Source organism: Alternaria postmessia (genome assembly GCF_024291825.1).
Source record: "Alternaria postmessia strain BMP 2775 chromosome Unknown scaffold_2, whole genome shotgun sequence".
NCBI classification, from domain to species: domain Eukaryota; kingdom Fungi; phylum Ascomycota; class Dothideomycetes; order Pleosporales; family Pleosporaceae; genus Alternaria; species Alternaria postmessia.
In genome coordinates, this window is record NW_026260075.1 from 676,895 (window position 1) to 696,536 (window position 19,642).

General features: G+C 51.1%; 6 protein-coding genes and 1 non-coding gene across 7 annotated transcripts; 4 read left to right on the forward strand and 3 right to left on the reverse strand.

The window, feature by feature from the left end:
* Positions 1–94: 94 nt before the first annotated feature.
* J4E82_000661 (uncharacterized protein) lies at positions 95–1,885 on the reverse strand (the record flags this gene model as incomplete). The annotated part of the gene is made up of 2 exons (XM_051726982.1): positions 95–1,632; positions 1,681–1,885. 2 exons carry the CDS (start codon positions 1,883–1,885, stop codon positions 95–97), a joined length of 1,743 nt encoding a protein of 580 aa, XP_051593407.1.
* Positions 1,886–2,569: 684 nt separating this feature from the next.
* Positions 2,570–3,525, reverse strand: J4E82_000662 (uncharacterized protein; the record flags this gene model as incomplete). The annotated part of the gene is made up of 4 exons (XM_051726983.1): positions 2,570–2,733; positions 2,789–3,200; positions 3,245–3,323; positions 3,521–3,525. The coding sequence occupies 4 exons, from the start codon at positions 3,523–3,525 to the stop codon at positions 2,570–2,572; spliced, it is 660 nt and encodes a 219-aa protein (XP_051593408.1).
* Positions 3,526–4,447: 922 nt separating this feature from the next.
* J4E82_000663 (uncharacterized protein) lies at positions 4,448–7,310 on the forward strand (the record flags this gene model as incomplete). Its single annotated transcript, XM_051726984.1, has 3 exons — positions 4,448–5,860; positions 5,906–7,195; positions 7,245–7,310. The coding sequence occupies 3 exons, from the start codon at positions 4,448–4,450 to the stop codon at positions 7,308–7,310; spliced, it is 2,769 nt and encodes a 922-aa protein (XP_051593409.1).
* Positions 7,311–8,019: 709 nt separating this feature from the next.
* Positions 8,020–8,091, forward strand: J4E82_000664. The gene has a single exon. It is a non-coding gene; the product is annotated as a tRNA-Thr (tRNA).
* A 514-nt stretch (positions 8,092–8,605) lies between these two features.
* J4E82_000665 (uncharacterized protein) lies at positions 8,606–9,193 on the reverse strand (the record flags this gene model as incomplete). Its single annotated transcript, XM_051726985.1, has 2 exons — positions 8,606–9,113; positions 9,189–9,193. 2 exons carry the CDS (start codon positions 9,191–9,193, stop codon positions 8,606–8,608), a joined length of 513 nt encoding a protein of 170 aa, XP_051593410.1.
* Positions 9,194–14,161: 4,968 nt separating this feature from the next.
* J4E82_000666 (uncharacterized protein) lies at positions 14,162–15,321 on the forward strand (the record flags this gene model as incomplete). Its single annotated transcript, XM_051726986.1, has 6 exons — positions 14,162–14,170; positions 14,246–14,501; positions 14,561–14,626; positions 14,692–14,887; positions 14,952–14,983; positions 15,033–15,321. Coding segments are annotated over 6 exons (848 nt in total), but the record flags the coding sequence as incomplete, so codon positions are not given.
* Positions 15,322–17,672: 2,351 nt separating this feature from the next.
* J4E82_000667 (uncharacterized protein) lies at positions 17,673–19,112 on the forward strand (the record flags this gene model as incomplete). The annotated part of the gene is made up of 1 exon (XM_051726987.1): positions 17,673–19,112. The coding sequence occupies one exon, from the start codon at positions 17,673–17,675 to the stop codon at positions 19,110–19,112; it is 1,440 nt and encodes a 479-aa protein (XP_051593412.1).
* Between the last annotated feature and the right edge of the window lie 530 nt (positions 19,113–19,642).

Consider the following 19,642-nt stretch of genomic DNA (forward strand, 5'->3'; position numbering starts at 1 on the left):
AACAGTGATTGGGCCTCGCTCAACAGTCATTATACTGTTAGCGCAGCAGTCTATTGGTATTTATGATACAGAGACTGGGTAGATCTGTCACGTTTCATTTCGACCCGCTGCTGTTCAGCCATGCAAAAGCAGAAGCGCCGCCAACCGGGTTCGCGGATCGAGGTTTCGACAGTGCAGGCACGTTTTCCCTGCCCTTTTCTCCAGACACAGTCCTCTTCACCTGAGGAGGCGCAAGGTCACTGGTCGCTTCGCCCTCACCCCTTCGCTTTCCATCATCAAAAAAGCGCGACTGTCCTGTGACTGGCGATGAGTTTGACGTGGATAACGTACGTGTCGATCTAGAGGGCTTCAGAACTTTGATGCCTGTATCACGTCGCTGATAACTGGGATTTGAGCTGGTAGTTTTACCCACATTAGCCCAATCCAAAGAGCCCGTGTTTGCCTTCTCTGCTTGGTCACGGCGCCAATTGCTCCAGATAGCTGGAGAGGCTCCTGTGCGCGGCACTCCACTAGCAAGGCCTGAGTCTGGAGCATCTTTGGTGTCAGAGCGATTCGATGTGGAGAGTCCGAGTTGAGGTCGCTGTTCAAGACTCCCGTGTCCACTGGACCCGCCATCATCAGAACTAGTCGCTGGCCCTTGGCCATTCGACTTCTCAGTCGACGAATAAGGTTCACGAGTTGCTGAAGCGGCGGACTTCTCGATCATGTGGCTCGACTGCGTTGAAGCAAGAGCTGAAGTTGTGCGGTTTAGATGCGCCGTGGAAGCACCGCTAGTGTGCAAGAATTTGAAAGCGCGATCATCTTCAGGGCGCACGAGTGGTATCTGAAGCTTGCTGCGGTCATCATCATACAGTGTTAGTTGGCTAGAAGAGAAAAGAAGATCGGCGTTATGCTCTCGAAGCATATCGCTGCCAAGGAAAATTTGAATAGCTTTTGGATTGACTTCAGCATTGTGCTCCTCAGTGACAGTGAAATTCACCCCCACCGAAGGGAGCTGCGGAGCTGGACTGTCGGATCGCGAAGACGCTGAGATAGGCACGGCCTCTGGGAGATATACAGAGAGCTTGATTTTGCGAACACCATCCTCGCCTATAACGACGCGATCCTGGAAGCCTAGGTGGTGGACCATGTAAGAGTCCAGATGGGATGTGTATGAGCCTGAACACACTGCTGCGTACAACAGGGTATCGTGCCTGAAGTTAGTGTTGAGCCAGCAACGTATTATGGCAGGAACGGAGCCGAGAATGAACAAGCCAGGAGCCAGCCCTGGGGCGTCTTGAGGCGTTGTCGGTCCAAAGCTAGTAAGACTGTTCGCGCGACCAGAGGCCATGGAGTGTACCGAGTGGCCGGCAGAGCTCTGCCTTCCATCTGATTTGTGAGAGTAGCTGCGCTCGCTCATGACATGGCCGCCCATGCCACTGCCAGTGCGGGGTATCAGGTCCAACGACGACCTTGATGCATGTGCCCAGTGACCGTGGTTGGCCGTCTCGTCGAAGCGAACACTATTCGCACGGGATGTGGCGCCTACGCGACGAGGCTCTTCATCGGCGTCCAGCTGCAGGTTGCCGATGAGATTGCTGGACTGGTCGTCGAAGTTTGTAAAGTGCTCGGCGGTCGGCTGCTGCAGGGGCACTGATATGCGTCAGTCAGGCTTTCATGTTCCGATCTATACTTTCTCACCCTGTTGAGGGGTTCCCCCCAACACCGAAGGGAAGGGCGATGATGTCCCCCAGACGTTCTTCAGGCGCGAGTCGTCTTCGTGCTTGCGCTCCAAGCGAGCGACGCGATCAGCGAGGTCGGCTTGGTTCTCCTGCACTCGGAGCATCTCGCTTTGGAAGCGCCAGAAATCGTCGCGCGGCTGGAAGGCTACGCTCTGGGGATCCATTCCCGTTACTCTCTCATCCCTTGGTGACGTGCTCAACAAAGAGACACCAGCCTTCCCTCGGGGGTTCCCCAACCAACGAACACCGAACAACGACTGGAACCGACCTCAGCTTGCTCTATATGTACTTGTTCCGGGTTGGCAATCTGAGGGTTTGTCCTGTGCGAACGTCTCGATCGGCGGTAACGAAGAAGCGGCAAGGGTATGTTTGAAGGCGGCTATCGAACGGTAACGCGTTTGGTTTGGAGGTGTGACTAAGATGCGCGAAGAGTTTGCGACAGTTTTGGGGCCTCAGAGGGCAAGCGCCAGGCGTTGATCGATGTAGTCAGTTGGGGTGTTGGAAGCAGAAGGTGCGATCTTGCAACAACGCTCTTTACCGAAGATCAGGCGGTTTCCGAAGTGGCCCTAAGAAAATGGGCAAAGTATTGTACAAGACCCCGAAAAATTTGGTAAAAGAACAGGAACGAGAACAGTCGACTGCAGGAATGATGATGCGTATTGTCGTCGCGATGCTATTCTGAGGCTCATGGGGAACGACGCCGCCACTAACCACATGCTGCCGGAGTTATGCACCCCTGTCTGATTGGTACAGCCAGGGGCCTTCCCCAGAGCCCCGCTTTGTCGGACCTTCAACACATATAATTAAACCTGCTCGTGTACGCGATTTTTACCCTTCTGATGCATAGTCTAAGATGTCTGAGTGGCTTCCCATGCCTTCCATGCTTCTTGATCATTCCAAGGCGGCAATACCATGGGTAGCTTTTCGGGCATCTGATCCGGCCACTGCTGTTCAACTACCTTCATCAATTCTTGGTAGAAGATATCGTAGCCTGCCGGGTTGAAGTGGAGGCCTACAGGTCAAGTCAGCACGGGAATGAAGGCGAGAATGCCAGGCAGATGTCATACCATCGTACATGAGTTCCACCAAGGCATCATTCTGCGCAACATCTAGAGACCCAGGCAGCTGATCACCGAGCTTCCAAGCGTCTGCCTTGAAGTCCGTCTTCGCCATGAAGGTTTTCCAAAGATTCACGACGGGAAGATTGAGCTCAGCGCCAAGCTCGACAACTGCATCGGCATATGCTTTGGTCGTACTGGCTAGACGCGAGACGCTAGTATACCCGTTCGACTGGTCTCTTGGCCACCAGAGATGCTCGTTGATTGGGGGCGGAGCAACCAGGATGATACGAGGGTTGTGAGCTTTGATCTTTGGATGGAAAATGATGTCCTTCAAGTGCTGAACAAACTCGTTGAGCGGAATGTGCTGCTTGTTCGGCGCATCTGGTAGGGACGAGTCGTTGGCACCGAAGAAGACGGTCTACGTTATTAGTTGGGGTAGTGTCCGACATGGGCAAGTCTTACCATGAACCGGATCTTAGCCTGATCTGGCGGAGGCACGATCGCGGGGAGTATCTGGAGAGCTTGGCGCGTGTTGTACCCACTGCCGTAGTATTAGTCCTGGCTACAGCTGCAAGAATAGGACGTCATAACCTAAAGCCGCGATTGACTACATCGAGTCGTCGTATGTATGCTGGTAGGGTATCAGCGTCCGTTTGCAGCGGTCCGAGCCAGTGATCAGCATGGAAGCTTCACGAAGAACTGTATCAGGCAAGAAAGAGCGACCCGTGAGAAGATGACGACATGTCGACTGACCAGCTTGGAGGGCTGCAGAGAAACCGAAACCGCGCTCTTGGGAGAAGGAATCTTGGGTTATGCTGTCTCCGAACAGCAGGAATTGTTCGTATAGAGCAGGCTATGGTTATCAGTGTGTGTTTTTTTTTTTTGGAACGCCACCAAGGCCCAGCAGAACTCACCATCTTGAATGCTACAGAGGGATGTAGGTTCGATCGTCGTCAGACCTTCCACAATGTTTTGCTAGTAACTCGAGGGATGCTACTCGGCGAATTCCCGGTCTTCCGAAACCGGCTTTCCGAGTTGTTCCTTTGGAATCCTCAGATCAGCGGCTCAGCAGCAGACGAATGCACGAGCGGATAGGAAACGACAAGTTTGCCAGCATGTAACCCCCCAATTCTCCCGAGTTGCAGACGCAAGTCAGTGTGTGGTGGTGGGGCTGGGGGCTGCGATTGGCGGCTACGGCATCGCGCCTTGGCCGTGTGTGGTTAGCAGGTTCCGTTTGCCCTGCATTTCGTCACTATCGCGTGCAACCCTGATAATCACATGGGACGCGCCTACCGCCATTTCCCTGACGAGTCGCCTGAGATCAGCCTCAGAGTGCTGCCTGCAGAGCGCTGCTGCTTTTGCTGCTTTTGCTGTTTTGTGCGGATCGCTGCGATGCGTACGCAAGCAAGTCTGAAACTGTCGGCTTACCCGCGTCGGTGCGTATCGCTCCCCGGACCAAGGACAACAACGCATCCTGGAGGGATCCGCGGCGTAGTGGGGATGAGCCATGGTGCCCAGCCATAACATATCCATCGTGACACCGCCATCGTTTTCCGAATGACCACGATAGCGGCTTCTGCTCGGCGACATGTCTCTGACCGACCTCGATACTAATAGACTGCCCTTGCCCAGATTGTAGCTGCCTCCCTTATACACTCGCTCGCCATGCCCAAGTCGATGCAGTCGTACCGCAGTGTCGACGACTACGACGCCGACGATGACTACGCTGCCGAGCAGCGCGAGCGCGATGACACGTTCAGCAGCACCACGCCCACGTCGCCCACGCTCACCTTCAGCGCCCAGAGACCGATGCGTGCCTCGGACACGGATCTCACCCGCTCCACAGGCAGCGTCAACGAGCGGACCGCCCTGCTAGGAGTCCCTCACCTGCGGGGCGCCAGGTCCTACAAGAGCCTTCCTGCCACAAGTCCGGGCACGCCTCGACCGGGCATGACGCGTAACAACAGCCAACTGCCCACCAGCTCGCGCATGCGGAGCCGGAGAGGTTCCCTTACGGGCGGACACACGTTTAGTCAGCGGCTGGTGAATGCCCTGGGTGAGCGAGGCGCCGGCCTGGAGCAGAGTATGCACTCAGCAAAGGCCTCGTTCCTCCAGGACAACCGCGTGTGGTACGATCAGTTCACGTCCACTGATTGGGTTCATGATAACATCGCCGACGCGTATCGCGTCAAGGCGCTACGAAGTAGAAAAGACATCAGGGGGCGCTTGGCTGCGTGGTTCGATGGAGCCCAGGGCTGGGTACTGGTGGCCCTCATTGGCGTCCTGACTGCCGTCTGCGCCTACTTGGTCAACACCACCGAGACCACGCTGTTCGACCTGAAGCAAGGATACTGCACTAAAGGCTGGAATAAGAGCCGCAAGACGTGCTGCGATGGTGCATCAGTATGCGATAGCTGGGTAAAATGGTCCGAGGCCGTCCGAAACGACAGGTTGGATGTGGTCCAAACCCAATATGGCTTCTTCGTGCTCTCCGTCGTCTTGTTGTCCATGGCCTCGTGTCTGCTCACCCTCACCACCAAGACAGTCATCCCCTCGGCCATATCGCTCTCCACACTCGACGAGAACTTGGGTGCAGAAGTGCGGAGATACTCTGATCAAGCTGAAGAAGAAGATGGCAAGCGCAGTCGCAGTATCAGTCCAGAGTCGAGGTTCCAGGAGGTTCAGGCCCGGCCGCCCATGGTTTACTATTCTGCTGCAGGCAGTGGCGTAGCTGAAGTCAAGGTCATTCTTAGCGGCTTTGTTCTCCACGGTTATTTGGGTGTGCGGACTCTGCTCGTCAAGACGCTGGCACTGATCCTAAGTGTCGCATCAGGTCTCAGTCTTGGTAAGGAAGGTCCGTATGTGCACATCGCGACTTGCATAGGAAACATCGCGTGCCGTATCTTCTCCAAGTACAGTAACAACGATGGAAAGCGCAGGGAGATCCTCAGCGCTAGTGCTGCTAGTGGTGTCGCCGTTGCTTTCGGTGCTCCCATTGGTGGAGTGCTCTTCAGCTTGGAAGAAGTCAGCTATTACTTCCCGTCCAAGACGCTCTTCAGAACCTTCTTCTGCTGCATCGTAAGTCACCTCTTTCCCACACTGGCTAGGCTAATTTGTCAATAGGCGGCTGCTCTGTCTCTCAAATTCCTGGATCCATACGGCACCAAGAAGATTGTTCTTTTCGAGGTTCGATACCATTTGGATTGGAAGTTCTTCGAGCTTGCGACCTTCGTCTTCACCGGTGCCGTCGGTGGTGTCCTCGGCGCATTGTTCATCAAGGCATCTCGCATCTGGGCACGAACATTCCGTCGTATACCCATCATCAAAAAACACCCGCTTCTCGAAGTATTTCTTGTTGCGCTTGTCACCGGTCTGATCAGCTTCTGGAACCGTTACACCAAGCTTCCAGTCACGGAGCTTTTGTTCGAGTTGGCTAGTCCATGTGATATCTACACGGACAGTGGTGACGGTCTTTGTCCTACAGTCGAACACATCCCAAGCGTGCTCAAAGTTTTGTTCTTCGCATTCGTCATCAAGGCGCTTCTGACCGTCGTCACCTTTGGCATCAAAGTGCCAGCTGGTATCTATGTACCTTCCATGGTTGTAGGTGGTCTTGCTGGACGCTTCATTGGTCACACCGTGCAACTTGTTGCCCTACGTTTTAACCACTTTGGTCTTTTTGGAGAATGCTCCGCCGATGGGACACCAGGTCAATGTGTTGTTCCTGGAGTTTACGCTCTAGTAGCTGCTGGCGCCACAATGACAGGTGTTACTCGTCTGAGTATCACCTTGGCAGTCATCCTCTTTGAGCTCACAGGCAGCTTGGATCACGTTCTACCTTTCTCTCTCGGCATCCTTGTCTCCAAATGGGTAGCCGATGCCATTGAGCCACTAAGTATCTACGATCTGCTCACAGACATGAACTCATATCCCTTCCTCGACAATAAGGTGCGGCCGATTTTCACATCTGAGCTTGGCGACATCACCACTGGGAAAAGACAAGATCACATCATAGACATCTCGGAAGATGCACTTATCCCCGCCGTCGAACTTCGTGCAAAGCAACGTAGACTACAAATGATAGGCGAACTTGATGGTGGCCTATCAATTATTAAAAATGGCGTTCTTGTTGGTCTCATTCCTGCACCGGATCTGGAATTCGCCCTTGATAAGCTAGAAAATGAGGAGAACACACTTTGCCTCATGTCGCCACGGGTAGACTGGGCTGCAGGGCGGGAGCCGCAAGATGAAGAAGAGCAAGACGCGTACGATCCTAGCGACTTTACACCATATATTGATCCGGCACCTGTTGCGTTGGACGTCCACTCACCAATGGATCTGGTGTACGAGTGCTTCGTGAAGCTTGGGTTGCGGTATATCTGCGTGCTTAGGGACGGCAAGTACGCTGGTCTGGTATGTAATGCATAATGAGTAGAGGCTGAGCAATACTAACTGTAAGCAGGTTCACAAAAAGACTTTCGTCAAATATGTCAAAGAACTCGAGCACCAGGAGAAGACATCGCACTAGATTTGAATCATCGGCGTTTTAAGTTTTGTTCATCTCGTTCTGAATAGCGTCATACCCTCATTATTTTTCAGTGGTTTTTCTTTCCATTTCCAGGCCATTTCCTAGGCCGTACACTGCATTTAGACTGGCGTTGCATATAGCATGTCTTCGTAGACAACATGGCAGCACATGATAAGAGTAGAATATACATGGAATTTTCTCTCCAAAATGCCCTTGAAGCCCGTTCTCCTTCTTTTCGCTGTGAATCGCCGCACCCACCCGCTTAGTGGCCTTAGAATATGACCAGCAGTAGTGTTGAGCGCAAAAGAGAAGAAGGGAAGCGCAAAGCGGTCAGTGTGCATCGTGTTCACGTCAACGGAGGTGGAACGGCCACAAGACAACCCAATTTAGAACAAATCTTGCGGAGATATTGGATGAAGTAGAAACGAGTGCAAAAGACAGGAGGAGCTGGTATGAACGGGTTATTCTCGAGGCCCATCATCTCCAAACTCGTCTTGTCGTGTACATGGATAGTTACAGGGTCATGAAGTCCAGCCCCACCAGTCCTGTACTAGTGCTACTGTCGGTTTACCCCGCGAGTCATGCTACAAGACTTAGTTGACTGAACGCGCCCGTGGACGAGTACTGTTGTGCTAAGTCAGCCAGACTGGTAATGTAATGCCAAAGATATAGACGATACTATGAATCATTTTGTCATCAAAGTTAAACAGCCTTCCTAGCTCAGTGGTAGAGCGCGTCACTAGTAATGACGAGGTCGTCAGTTCAATTCTGGCGGAAGGCAATCATCATTGTCTTTTTGCTTACGATGGCCGTATAGTTGCTACATCAGCTTTTTTGCTGCTATGTGGGAATGAATAGGTATATTGTGGCATAAGCGAACAATCTTGAAAATCCTCCATAGCGTACATCGCAACCTGATAGCGACCGAACAACGACTGTCAGTTGTAGAGAAAGGGATTCAGACTTGGACATGCGACGGTGACAATTGCTCATGCTGTTGAGGTTGTTGATGCTATGATTATGCGTATGCCCCATCTTCTAGCTAAACGGTGGTACCTGGGGACGCCAAAAACGGTTAAGTTAAACCTTTGACGATGCAAAGAAGAGCATCATAAAGTCACATTCCAGTCCCTATACACAGACTATAGACTGTCACTGTCGCATGGTCGTAATGAATGATAATATGTCTTATCATGATGGCACTATAGAATTGACATATGTACAGTAGTAACAACACTAGTGCGATACTTGACGCTCGCTCAGATGTCGCACCGGAGCAGAGAAACAAGGGCTCCCTAACATGATCCAGCTACAGCTGTGGTATTTCGCTCGATATGTATTGTCCGTGAGGATGTAATTGGCGTCAACTCCATGCCCTTGTCTGTATCCGTAGATCCACTTGTCACAATCGTATCGAGTTGGCGTGATCCCAACGGTGAGTCTGGTGGTGGTAGCGCCATTCCTCTGCTGCCCTCCTCTATATCTGCTCTGGTATCATCTTTATCCTTATTCCGGAACATAACGTAAAACACGATGGTTGTGAGGGCCATAGCACCTGTAAGACTGCCGTAGAACGAGGTAAGGTAAGGATCGCGAGCTGCCTCGGCGATGACCAGAGCGATGGCCGAGCCTATACCCGTGATGAGCATGTTGATAGCCTGCACAAAGACCTTCATCTCCTTTGGTGCGTGCTTCTCTGCATACTCCATGGCTGTCGTCATAGCGAACACCTCGCCTGTTGCCATCAGGAAGTAGAGAGGCGCTTGTATCCAGACATTGGGCCGGTATCGTGTTGCGGACACACTATTTCCACAGTATGATGGGTGGTCGAAGCATGGTGGAGACTTATAGATGTAGTATTGTACCAAGGTTGCATACAGCATCGAAAGTGTGACAAAGCAAAAGCCGATGGCGATGCGAGTGATCGCCTTCAAATATATGCATCTTTTTGCCAGCAGAGGGTTGAGGACGTATTCTACAAATGGACTGATGAGTATGCAAGCCACTTGGTTCATGCCAGGGAGGATGTCGTTTGGCGTGTCTCCGGTGTTCATGTCGCTGGCTTGAGATATAAGGTTGTTCTGCATTTGATCGAAGCAGATGTAAAAAACAATAAATGCCAGACTCGATTATAGGTCAGCATATACAAGCACATGGATCCAGTCACACTTACAGCACCCGACACGCGCCCAACGCATGAGTAATCTCATCGACGAACTGACCGGTCCATGAAACCTCTTTACCTTTCTCGGTATGCTGATAAATTGGGTCTGCGCGTTTCATCCGAAAGCCATTGCGGATAGCGCAGCTGAGAACCCTAGCTGCAGGTACCACCACATCTGCTTCCTGCGGTGGATTGACTACCTGCAGGTTAGCGTAGCTAGCGTTGAAACGTAGGATGCTGCATACCGAAAAGTTTCCTGCCAAATACCAACATCAAGAGCGCAATAACGATACAACCAAGACCAAGAGCATATGCGGAAGCGAATCCGTGGTGTTTCTCAATGTAGACGCAAGGGAATGCTGACAAAGCGCCTACATTGCCGATCCAGAAGTATAGGTTGTAAATATATTGTAGAGTGATATCGCTGTCGATCACTACTAGTTCTTCTTTCAATGAAGTTGTACAATATTTCGCGAGATAACTCCATTTCAGGAAACGGTTCTGAGGCGTCAATAGTGTTATCTTCTTGGAAGTCCTATCCGTATACTGGTTGGCAATGAACGACCTCATGGTGACTTGGGTCTAAGAGAAGTCAGGATTCGCAGCAAGCGGCACTGATGATGATACTCACACCTCCGCCACCCATAGCAATCAGCAACATCGCAATAATCAGACCAGGCAAACCCGCTCCTCGATCAAGCATCACCGGGAGCGAGCTGATCACCAGGGCGATGCATCCTATAGTATAAATCGCCAAGCTGATCAGCAAAGTCTTGTATTGGCCTAGATGATTGTCTGCCAATGGCGCTATGAGAATCGGGCTGGTGAAGTAGACGATGAAGAATCCGCAGTACATTCGTGTTGCCGTGGTCTGCCCAAGGTTGAGAGCACCGGGAGTTTGGTCCTTTTCGTGATACTGAGGGTGTTCCATGTAGTTTTGCCAAGGGGCGGTGACTTTCCAGTGTAGTGTCAGTGTCATGTCAAACATTTTGCTACAGGTGGTGACACTTACGCCCCCAGAATGTTGCTCTCTCCCAGAACCCGATCATAGCGACGACCCATAGCTTCCATGGTATGCTATCCCTGACACGTCGCGGTTCAGGAGCATCATGCTCGGAACTTGTGACACTCGAAGTCGATGAGGCTTGTGACACTCGCTTCCGAGATGTACTGTTATCAAAGTCAACGACGGTGGTTGCTGTGTTGTTGCAAGTACTGACCCGTCCATGGTTGCAGGTGGCTCAGATGCTCGAGCACTGCGTTCTCCCACCGTTGTTTGATACGGGAGTGATAAGGAAAGGAGAAATAATTGTGAATTCGTAGGTAGAGCGACTGAATCACGCTAGGCGTGGAGGTTGAACCGATGTACGGCAAGCGACGCACAGGACTTTTGTTAGTAGGGGAGAGCGGTAGCCACTGCCTACTGAGGCGGTCGCAGTGTACCTTTCCTTTACTAATTCAACCAACATTGCGGTGAAAACGTGCACGATTCGTCGGCTCTTGTCCATGCAGCAGCCCGTGCGGGAGAGGGATCATGCAAAAGTAATCGCCTCTTGAATGTTTGGTAGCCGTTTGATCGACGCTTCCGTATGCTAGTTCCCTAATATCTTACACCGGGTGTTGCTCTCAGCCGCGGCTGACTTTGGCCTGGATTTCTACTCCGCCAGCCACCATCTCCTAGCGTGTACACCAACCACGATCGGAAAGAAAGTACCAGCAAGACTCGCTATACCTCAAGAACAAACGACTCTCCGCTCCATGAGGCGCGGTTGATGTCACCCAACAAGACGCATTGATATGATAACCACAACTGGAGACGCCCAAGTTGCACACATATCGCTGCCGCATGCCAAGATTCGGTAAGGGCTTCATTAGGGCCAATTCTGGTTACAGGTGCTCGGGACGTGGACCAAGGTACTACTGAGAAGGACCCAGTAACCAGGCGCACAGAAACAAGAGCTGTAAAGCCATGGCCTAGTTCGCCGTACGCGCGAGGCTAAGAGTTTGCTCAAGGAAACTGGGGTAAATATTGCAGTCACCACCCATGAATGCACAAACACTTCCTAGATTTAGGTTTCCAGTTAAGCTTGAAAAGATTCCTTGTTTACCAGTAAACGTTTACGCAACCAATACGCTTGACGACCATAAAATCTCATCAAATGTGCTAAAAGACACAGGCGAATATCTGTCTTTTTTGCATGCGTGTATCCGCAGCGTTATGTCATGAGCCGGCACCATGAGCAGGTGCAGATGGTTCGACAATACCAGGTACCACCCGTCGGATTCAGTAGCCTAATCGTGCGCTGCCCGTCCCGCTGCCGAGCAACAATAGAGGGTTCAAAGTGGAGGAAACGTGTATTCTGTGGTGCGGCTGAGTAACGTCGGTAGACACTGGGAACTTGAAAATGCGCGTCCAAGTTTCGGTACCTGGATGCTTCGATTACATCAGCAGATCTAAATTCGGCACGGTTCGGAATACGGAGTCATCTGCCAGCCACTACAGCTAACGTCTTATGCGTGGCTTCTTGTCGTCATTACGTTTTGCAAAGTCTCCCTGTCAGCAACCGCGTACCTGCTTGTCTTGCAACTTTACACCGCTTCATTTCCATGCGGAACACCATATCAAGCTTCCATGCGGCCGATCAAAGACAACATGGCCGTAGCACAAACTCTACACGGAAATACGGCTGAGTCAAAATCTTTCGATATCAGTCGCACAGATGGTGTTACGGCGCTGCACCGACAGAGCATATGCGTTTGCTGCAGCATCGACTCCAGATGACTGCGCCATCGTCGCATGCTTCACTACGATCTACTGATCTGCTGCAAAAGGCCCTTTTCTTTTTTTGACTTTAGTGGCGGTGAGTACTCCGACCAGTGAAATCATGACGCGGGTATTTACCAATGTGTCACTTGCATCGCAGCAGACGTGTGACCAAGACTGGTAGGCCGGAAGCAACATCAAGGACCGGAGACGGTTGAGCGATGTCTCTGAACATGTGTGGCTCACAGAAAGTTGGAATACATGTTCTCGAACGCAATGTTGATCGGTGTGGCCAAGACAAGCAACGCTCGGGGTAACCGTAGGGCCTAGCCCAGAATCCCACCATGGGGCTGCAGGTGATCGTCGAAAATGCGCGGGGCTGGACTGTACCGTTGGGAGCTGTAAGACGCGGCCTGCAGGTGGCACCAGGTACCAATAGTGCGATGTCGGTCCGTATTTACCCCGGAGTATTGTGTATTTACCGGCAGCGGGGCCCCGTTTGCCTCCATCCACTCGATTTCCCACTTTTACACGTCTCTTCGAGATATCTCTATTCGCATTCGTTCCTCACGATGTATCACCTAGACGGCAACCCGGCCCCATCCGATCAATCTCTATTCAACGACCTACTCAAAATTACGACATCCAAATGGCAGTCGATGTTAAAGAAAGACACAACTCCTACACGAGAGGAAACCGCTTCACGACCATCGGTATCAAGAAGCTCTACCCAACTCTCGGTCCCAAGATCGAAGGAATAAAGGAAGCAAATTCAAGCGAGAAACAGCTCGACAAGCTGTGGCAGATAGTGGGAGAAGCGTAGCCTTTGCCTCTCTCTACTTCTTTCGGGTTGTGGTACGACGCGGACTCGACATGCCTGTGGCTTACGTTCTATGACTCCACGCTCTCTTGAAACCATATCCTCTTCCACCAAGCAACGAATCCGCAACAACCATCCGTCTATTACCCGCATGCGCGCTTTCATTGCAACTGCGTCGGATAACAAAGTGCATGCCGATTCTCTGGGCGGACTGAATGACTTTGGCCCTTCACAAAGGTTAGCAGGAAGATGTGATACGGAAATTTATAGCTCTTCAACGCAAGAAACATGGATAAGGAAGAGAATAACATCCGCTGCAAAGGTTCGGCTGCGCATACGCATCATTTTCAGTATCGCGAACAGGCAAGGCAATGCACCGCTTTGAATGAAACGCTGCTAGTACGTGTTGGCCAGGACAACAACTCTCATACGCTGGGATTAGAGGTAAGGAGACCTTGGACGTTCGAGGTTCGCTTTGATCTCTACCACGCTTGTGGTGATAAGTTTGTGGGAGACTCAAGGGAGATGTTGATGGAGCTGTGGCATGTGTTGTAAGCCCGACTGTACTGTACTATAGACCATGACGAAGATGATAGGGTTCATCCTGCGGTAGTGCCGCTGTTCCAATGCACACGCGATACACGAGACCTGTAATTAAGTGATGCCTGCGAAGTTGTATCCGGATCATCTAGACTAGAAAGCATACAAGTATTGTTGCGTCTGCAAATTCCTAGTTCCGATCGAAGGTATAGTCAAACCAGTGCACCCAGAGAACGAACTTCAGTCTCCCGAATAAGTCATGCATGAGTGAAATATTGTACACGACTTGGCATACTATGAAACATTCAAGTCTAGTTTGATCAGGCACGGAGCACGCGGACCGATCAGTATCCAAAGACGGCCCAGCCACATATAATCTAATACATAGTGTAAGGTTACCCAAGATGGCCAGAAAATTGGTACGGCAATATACCACTGCCGAACACAACCAAAGTGACCGCGATTTGGAGCATCAACTGTCTCTATCGGCTTGAGCTATACTATTCCATTCCTTTGTTCATATATATGATCATGATGAATACTGACGCATTACATGTGATTAAATGCGCGCTGTTTGTGATGTTTCTTGCGTATGCTCCCACTTGACTACATAATCGCCAACTGGCACTGAACGAGTCAATTCCCAGTTACCAACCTCTGTAGCGACCATGAAAGCCTTTCTACTCGCCGCCCTGGCAGGTACAGCCACAGCTCACACCATCTTCCAGAAGGTATCGGTGAACGGTGTGGACCAAGGCCAGCTCAAGGGCGTCCGCGCTCCTGATTCTGACTATCCCATCACGAGCGTCACCGATTCGGCATTCGCCTGCAACAAAGACATCAAACACAAAGACACTACTGTAATAAGTATTCCGGCGGGAGCAAGAGTCGGAGCTTGGTGGGGTAAGCCATGACTGTCATGGATGCATATGACGTATACACTGACTTCGCCCTATCTGCAGGCCACGTTATTGGCGGTAAGCAGAGCGCCAATGATCCCGATCATCCTATTGCTGCGAGTCACAAAGGTCAGTAGAACTACCGAGAACTGTTATGATCGCATAGACAGCAGAAGCTGATGGATACATCGTAGGTCCGATACAATACTATCTTGCCAAGGTGGATAATGCTGCCACGACTGGAACCACTGGTCTGCAATGGTTTAAAGTCGCCGGAGATGGCTTGAGTAACGGAAAATGGGCCGTGGATACTATGATTGCGAATGGAGGTTGGCATTACTTCGACATGCCTACTTGTGTGGCTCCAGGTGACTACCTCATACGCGTTGAGTCAGTACTTCCCAATTACAGATTACATGTGAAACATGAACTTACTTTGTACATTCACATACAGACTCATCGCCCTTCACGGCGCTCAAAATCAAGGTAATAACTTCGATTTGCCTTCCCATAACATTGCTGACCGGAAAAACAGGCGGTGCACAGTTCTACATGGAGTGCGCACAGATCCGCGTCACTGGAAGCGGAACAAACAAAGGTTCAAACTTCGTATCTTTCCCTGGTGCCTACAAAGCCAACGATGCCGGTATCCAGGTTAATATTTACGATGCCACTGGAAAGCCATACATGGGTGGCAAGGCATACTCGGTACCAGGGCCAGCGCCCCTCACTTGTGCGGCTGGACAAGAAGGAGGTAGTGGTTCGACACCTTCGACGCAGGAGCCAGCGCCAGTACCCGAAGCGCCGGCTGCAGGAGCAGCGTTGTATGCGCAGTGCGGCGGTAAAACATGGACTGGACCAACAACTTGCGCCCTAGGAACGTGCAAGGAGAGTAGTGAGCATTACTCGCAATGCCTTCCATAGTAAGCCACTCAGAAGTGTCAGCCGTGTACATAGCCGTGCCTTGTTCGGATGGTAGGTTGCTCGTTCCATGTCTTCGTGATTCTTTTTCTCTTGTCCTGAACAGTTGACATCATGTAATTTTGCGATTGCGACATCTTCGCACATGTCTTTCGAAATTATCCCTGCGGGTGAACTTCTTATCGGGTATTGTGCAAGTTGGATTGAGACAATAGAACACTTGTACTGTGTACATGTCTTTGTGAACGCCGCGCTCATGACGCTTGAGGTCCGCTTTGAGCGCGAAGGCTGAGTCGCAGTGCTCGCAGCGATACCTCCTACGGTGTTTGCGATTGAGATGTACACTGAGGTTTTATTAGTGCTGAATACATTCGAAGTATATGGAAATTGGTATAGATTGGCGACTTACTTCAGTTGCCCTTGTGAATGGTACGTTGTCTGGCACGTATCGCATCGATATGTGCTTAATGGATGCACAGGCGGCTGTGCAGCGTCGTTGGATTGATCGGGCGCTGCATGCTTTCTTGAGGTAGTTTCAGAAGATGCATAGGACTTGTCGCTATCAGGTGGAGAACTGGTATATTCTGCTGGAGAATCAAGGAAAGGGTTTTCGGCATGCCCAGGTGTTGAGCCTTCCACTGTCGAGACGGCTAGCAATGGGGATGTGGTACTTGACATTGTCATCACTTGCAATGTCTCGCAATTCTCGTCGTTGACGTTGTCTCTGGGCAGCTGTTGCCGTTGAAGCCATGGGAAAATGACTGGATTTGGAGTGTGCTCCACGGCCCAGGGGCTGATGCACTGTTCTTCGTCCTCCGTTGACGTCACCCTTTGCCTAGCCCATCCGATATGTGCAGGCGCGACTGTAAGTAGCTGCGCAGACCCTTCTATTACAATTCGTCAGCAGACGCTCCAAGTTAGGATTGAAGGCTGACGAACCACTCTGAGGTACAATGCGTTGTAGATACGATGTTTTATCAATACCCAGAACCTGATCTGCTGTGATGGCTCTTGGTGGCTTCTTAGTCCTATGCCTCTCCTGTCGAGCCCATATTGAATCCTGAGGCGGTGCCTTTTCGTACGGAGGTGGATCTATGCCAGGACGTTGTCCTTTGCGCTCGAGATCTCGGAGCCTCCTGAAAGGATCCAGTTTCCGCCTTCTGATTCGATCAGCGAGCCATATCCCTACCATGGGGGCCGCAAGAACGAATGTGATAGCTAGACATATGCCTACAAACATCAACGTGGGAGCCTTTTCCTTTGGCGGGTTGTTTGCGTCGGGCGACATCCTCTCTTCCAGTTTCGGGACATGCAATAGGTCCAATAATCGTGGCGGACCCAGCTTGGATGTTACCGTTGGCAGCGCCACGTTTGGGGCCATTATGGCGAGCGAAGGCAAGATGACGATTCACTTGTCGTGCGCAGCGTAGCTTTAATCGTTGTCTCGACATCGCATTCACTACCTCACTGTCGCATGAAGCCCTGGCGATTTGAGGCTGAATCTGGGAGGCATACATCGTTTGTAGGACTGCCATGATTGGGCAACAACTCGTACCGTTTAAATGTGGGCAGATACGAGGAGCTTCCAGAACCTGCTCATCTAGCGTTATACTGCTATGGGTATGGTAGTTTCTTAAACTGTCCATTTCCGCCCCCGGTTAATGTTGGGGCCGCGCCGTTTGATGCACTCTTGCGCACCTCGTGCCCCATTTCTGGGGTTGCGATGATCCTTCTAGCCCCGTGGTAGGAGGATACAAGTAAGCTACGACATACTCTCTCTAGTATCCAAGCACACCTCGCGACTGTGTTGTGATGGGTTATCGCCAGTGTTGGCGACGCAGGTTTCCTGCTGCACGACCGCAGGAGAACCGGGAACGATCCCGTCATCGATTTCGGGACAAGCACCTGCCCGGTCTCGGCAACGTTCAATGTCGCAACACCAACACCAACACCTTGCGAACAGTAACTATTTACACACACATGTTGCTTGGCACACCGACCTCCACAATAGATCTCAGGCGAACATGCGCAATCTTGAGTGGGATTCTTCACATGTTGCCGTTCGGGCTGCGACACGAGTCAGCACGAGGTTAGGAGGGTAGCCGCTTGCCGCTTCATACGGTCAATCTCTTCCTTCCCCACATGGCAATCGTTGCGAGTATGCGGTTCTCACAGCTCTATCCGATATAACTATAGCGATGCGACACTTACGACTTCTTCAAATCTCATTCAAAGAAACTTGCACCCGCACAGAATGACTGACCTCAACAGACTGCGTCCATGCGGCAGACTCGAAACTTACAGCACCGCGCGGCATCATCTAGGATTTTACAAGAGTGTTGGCTTTACCGCAGAATACGTAACATCCGAAATTCCTCAACTGTCTCTCGAGGATCGGGTCTACTTTGCGCTTCGACACGTTATCGCCGAGCATCCAATCCTGAGCGCTATCGCTGTGAACGAGGACCAATCTTACCCTAATGTGTACTTTGCGCACCTACCCGGAATTGACCTGCGTACCTGCGTGGAGATATGTGAGCGCAAGAAGTCGTTTCCGAACGATGGCGAGACGGATGAAGAACTCGACGAGATGTTAGCACAACAACATAGCCGCGGCTTCAAGGAAGGATTGAGATCGAAGCCTTACTGGCGCTTACTCGTTTTCAAGTCACCAACCGATGTGACTAGATTCACTGCGACATGGATGTGGCATCATGCTTTGGCAGATGGAGCGTCAGCTTTCCTGTTCCACGAGTCATTCCTGGGTGGCCTGAATTCTCCAGAAACGGAAAGCAACGTAGAGCCAATGGTCAAGTCTTCGACTATGGCTCTACCACCACCGCTAGAGGAGCTGCACCCAATGACGGTCTCATGGCCATATTTCATCCAAGCCATACTTGGAGCCTTGCTGCCTTCAGTGTTCGCAAAGCGACCTCCGAAGCTCTGGACAGGTAACCCTGTGCAGCAAGACGCAGAACCACTTCCGCAGCCTCGATATCACACGCTTGTTCTGTCGAAACCAACCACAGATAAATTGGTACAGCTCAGTCGAGCCGAGAAAACAAGCATGACAGCAACGTTGCAATGTCTCATCGCGGCATCGCTCTTCGCACATCTTCCAGCCCAAGACTATGAGAAGCTCAAGATCGAGGGGCCGATAGCTATGAAGAGATTTTTGGACGTCGAGGAAAAGCAGATGACACTTGCGATGACACAGTATGGATACCACCATGAGCGCCTTGCGTCGCAAAATCTTCAGGGCCTAGCAAAGTCTAGCGTCCTGGATCAGTTCTCATGGGACATTGCACGAGCAGTCAAGTCCGCCATCTCTGCGGAAGTCGCCAAAGCTGGTACGGATAACTCTATTGCGCTGCTGAAGTATGTGTCTTCGATGCCACAATTCTTCCTCGATAAGCTGGGCAAGCCTCGGTATCCTTCTGCAGAGCTGTCCAATGTAGGTGTATGGAAGAACAAGCAAAAGCCGGGAAACTGGGCTATCGGAAGGATGGTGTTCAGCCAGTCACCTAATGTTGTAACAAGTCCTTTGGCCGTCAGCGTCGTGACTGGTGGCGATGGTAATGCGACCTTGAACTATTGCTGGATACAGGACGCTGTAGAGGATGAGTTCATATGGAAGGTCATTGAAGGAGTAAAAGGCGCCATTGAAGGTTTGGTGGCTGGACATGATGCATAACTGAAGTGTATGCAGGTTGTAACACCAGCGATTCCTTAGTTACGATCGCCAATCCCTGCCTCCATATAGATCTCACCACTAATATGAAGCTTCGAGAATACCACCGCACAGGAATACTTTTGTTTCCGGTCAGATCAAATCACATTGTTGCCGATAACGACACTGGTGGATTGCCTCTAAAAGTCGAGGAAGAGAATTAGGTATATGGGAGAGCTGATTCCTACCAAGTTTTACCACAATCATACCACAAAGCGCTCAACTCACGCACACGTTGGTGATAAATAATGTAAAATTTGATTATTTCCAATGATTAAAAAACCCAGTTAGACATACAGGTTCTTCAAGCACAAGTCTATGCGCCACCAGCCCAGAGAGAAAAGCTCGCCAAGTTCAAACAGCCACCAAACTCCATACAAGTCCATAGCAAGACGATCACATTACCAACCTCATAGGCCACAACGACGGCCGCCTCGTACATTCCACCTACTGCCTGTTAACCCTACGGTATTCCCAAACTTCTTGCCCTCTCT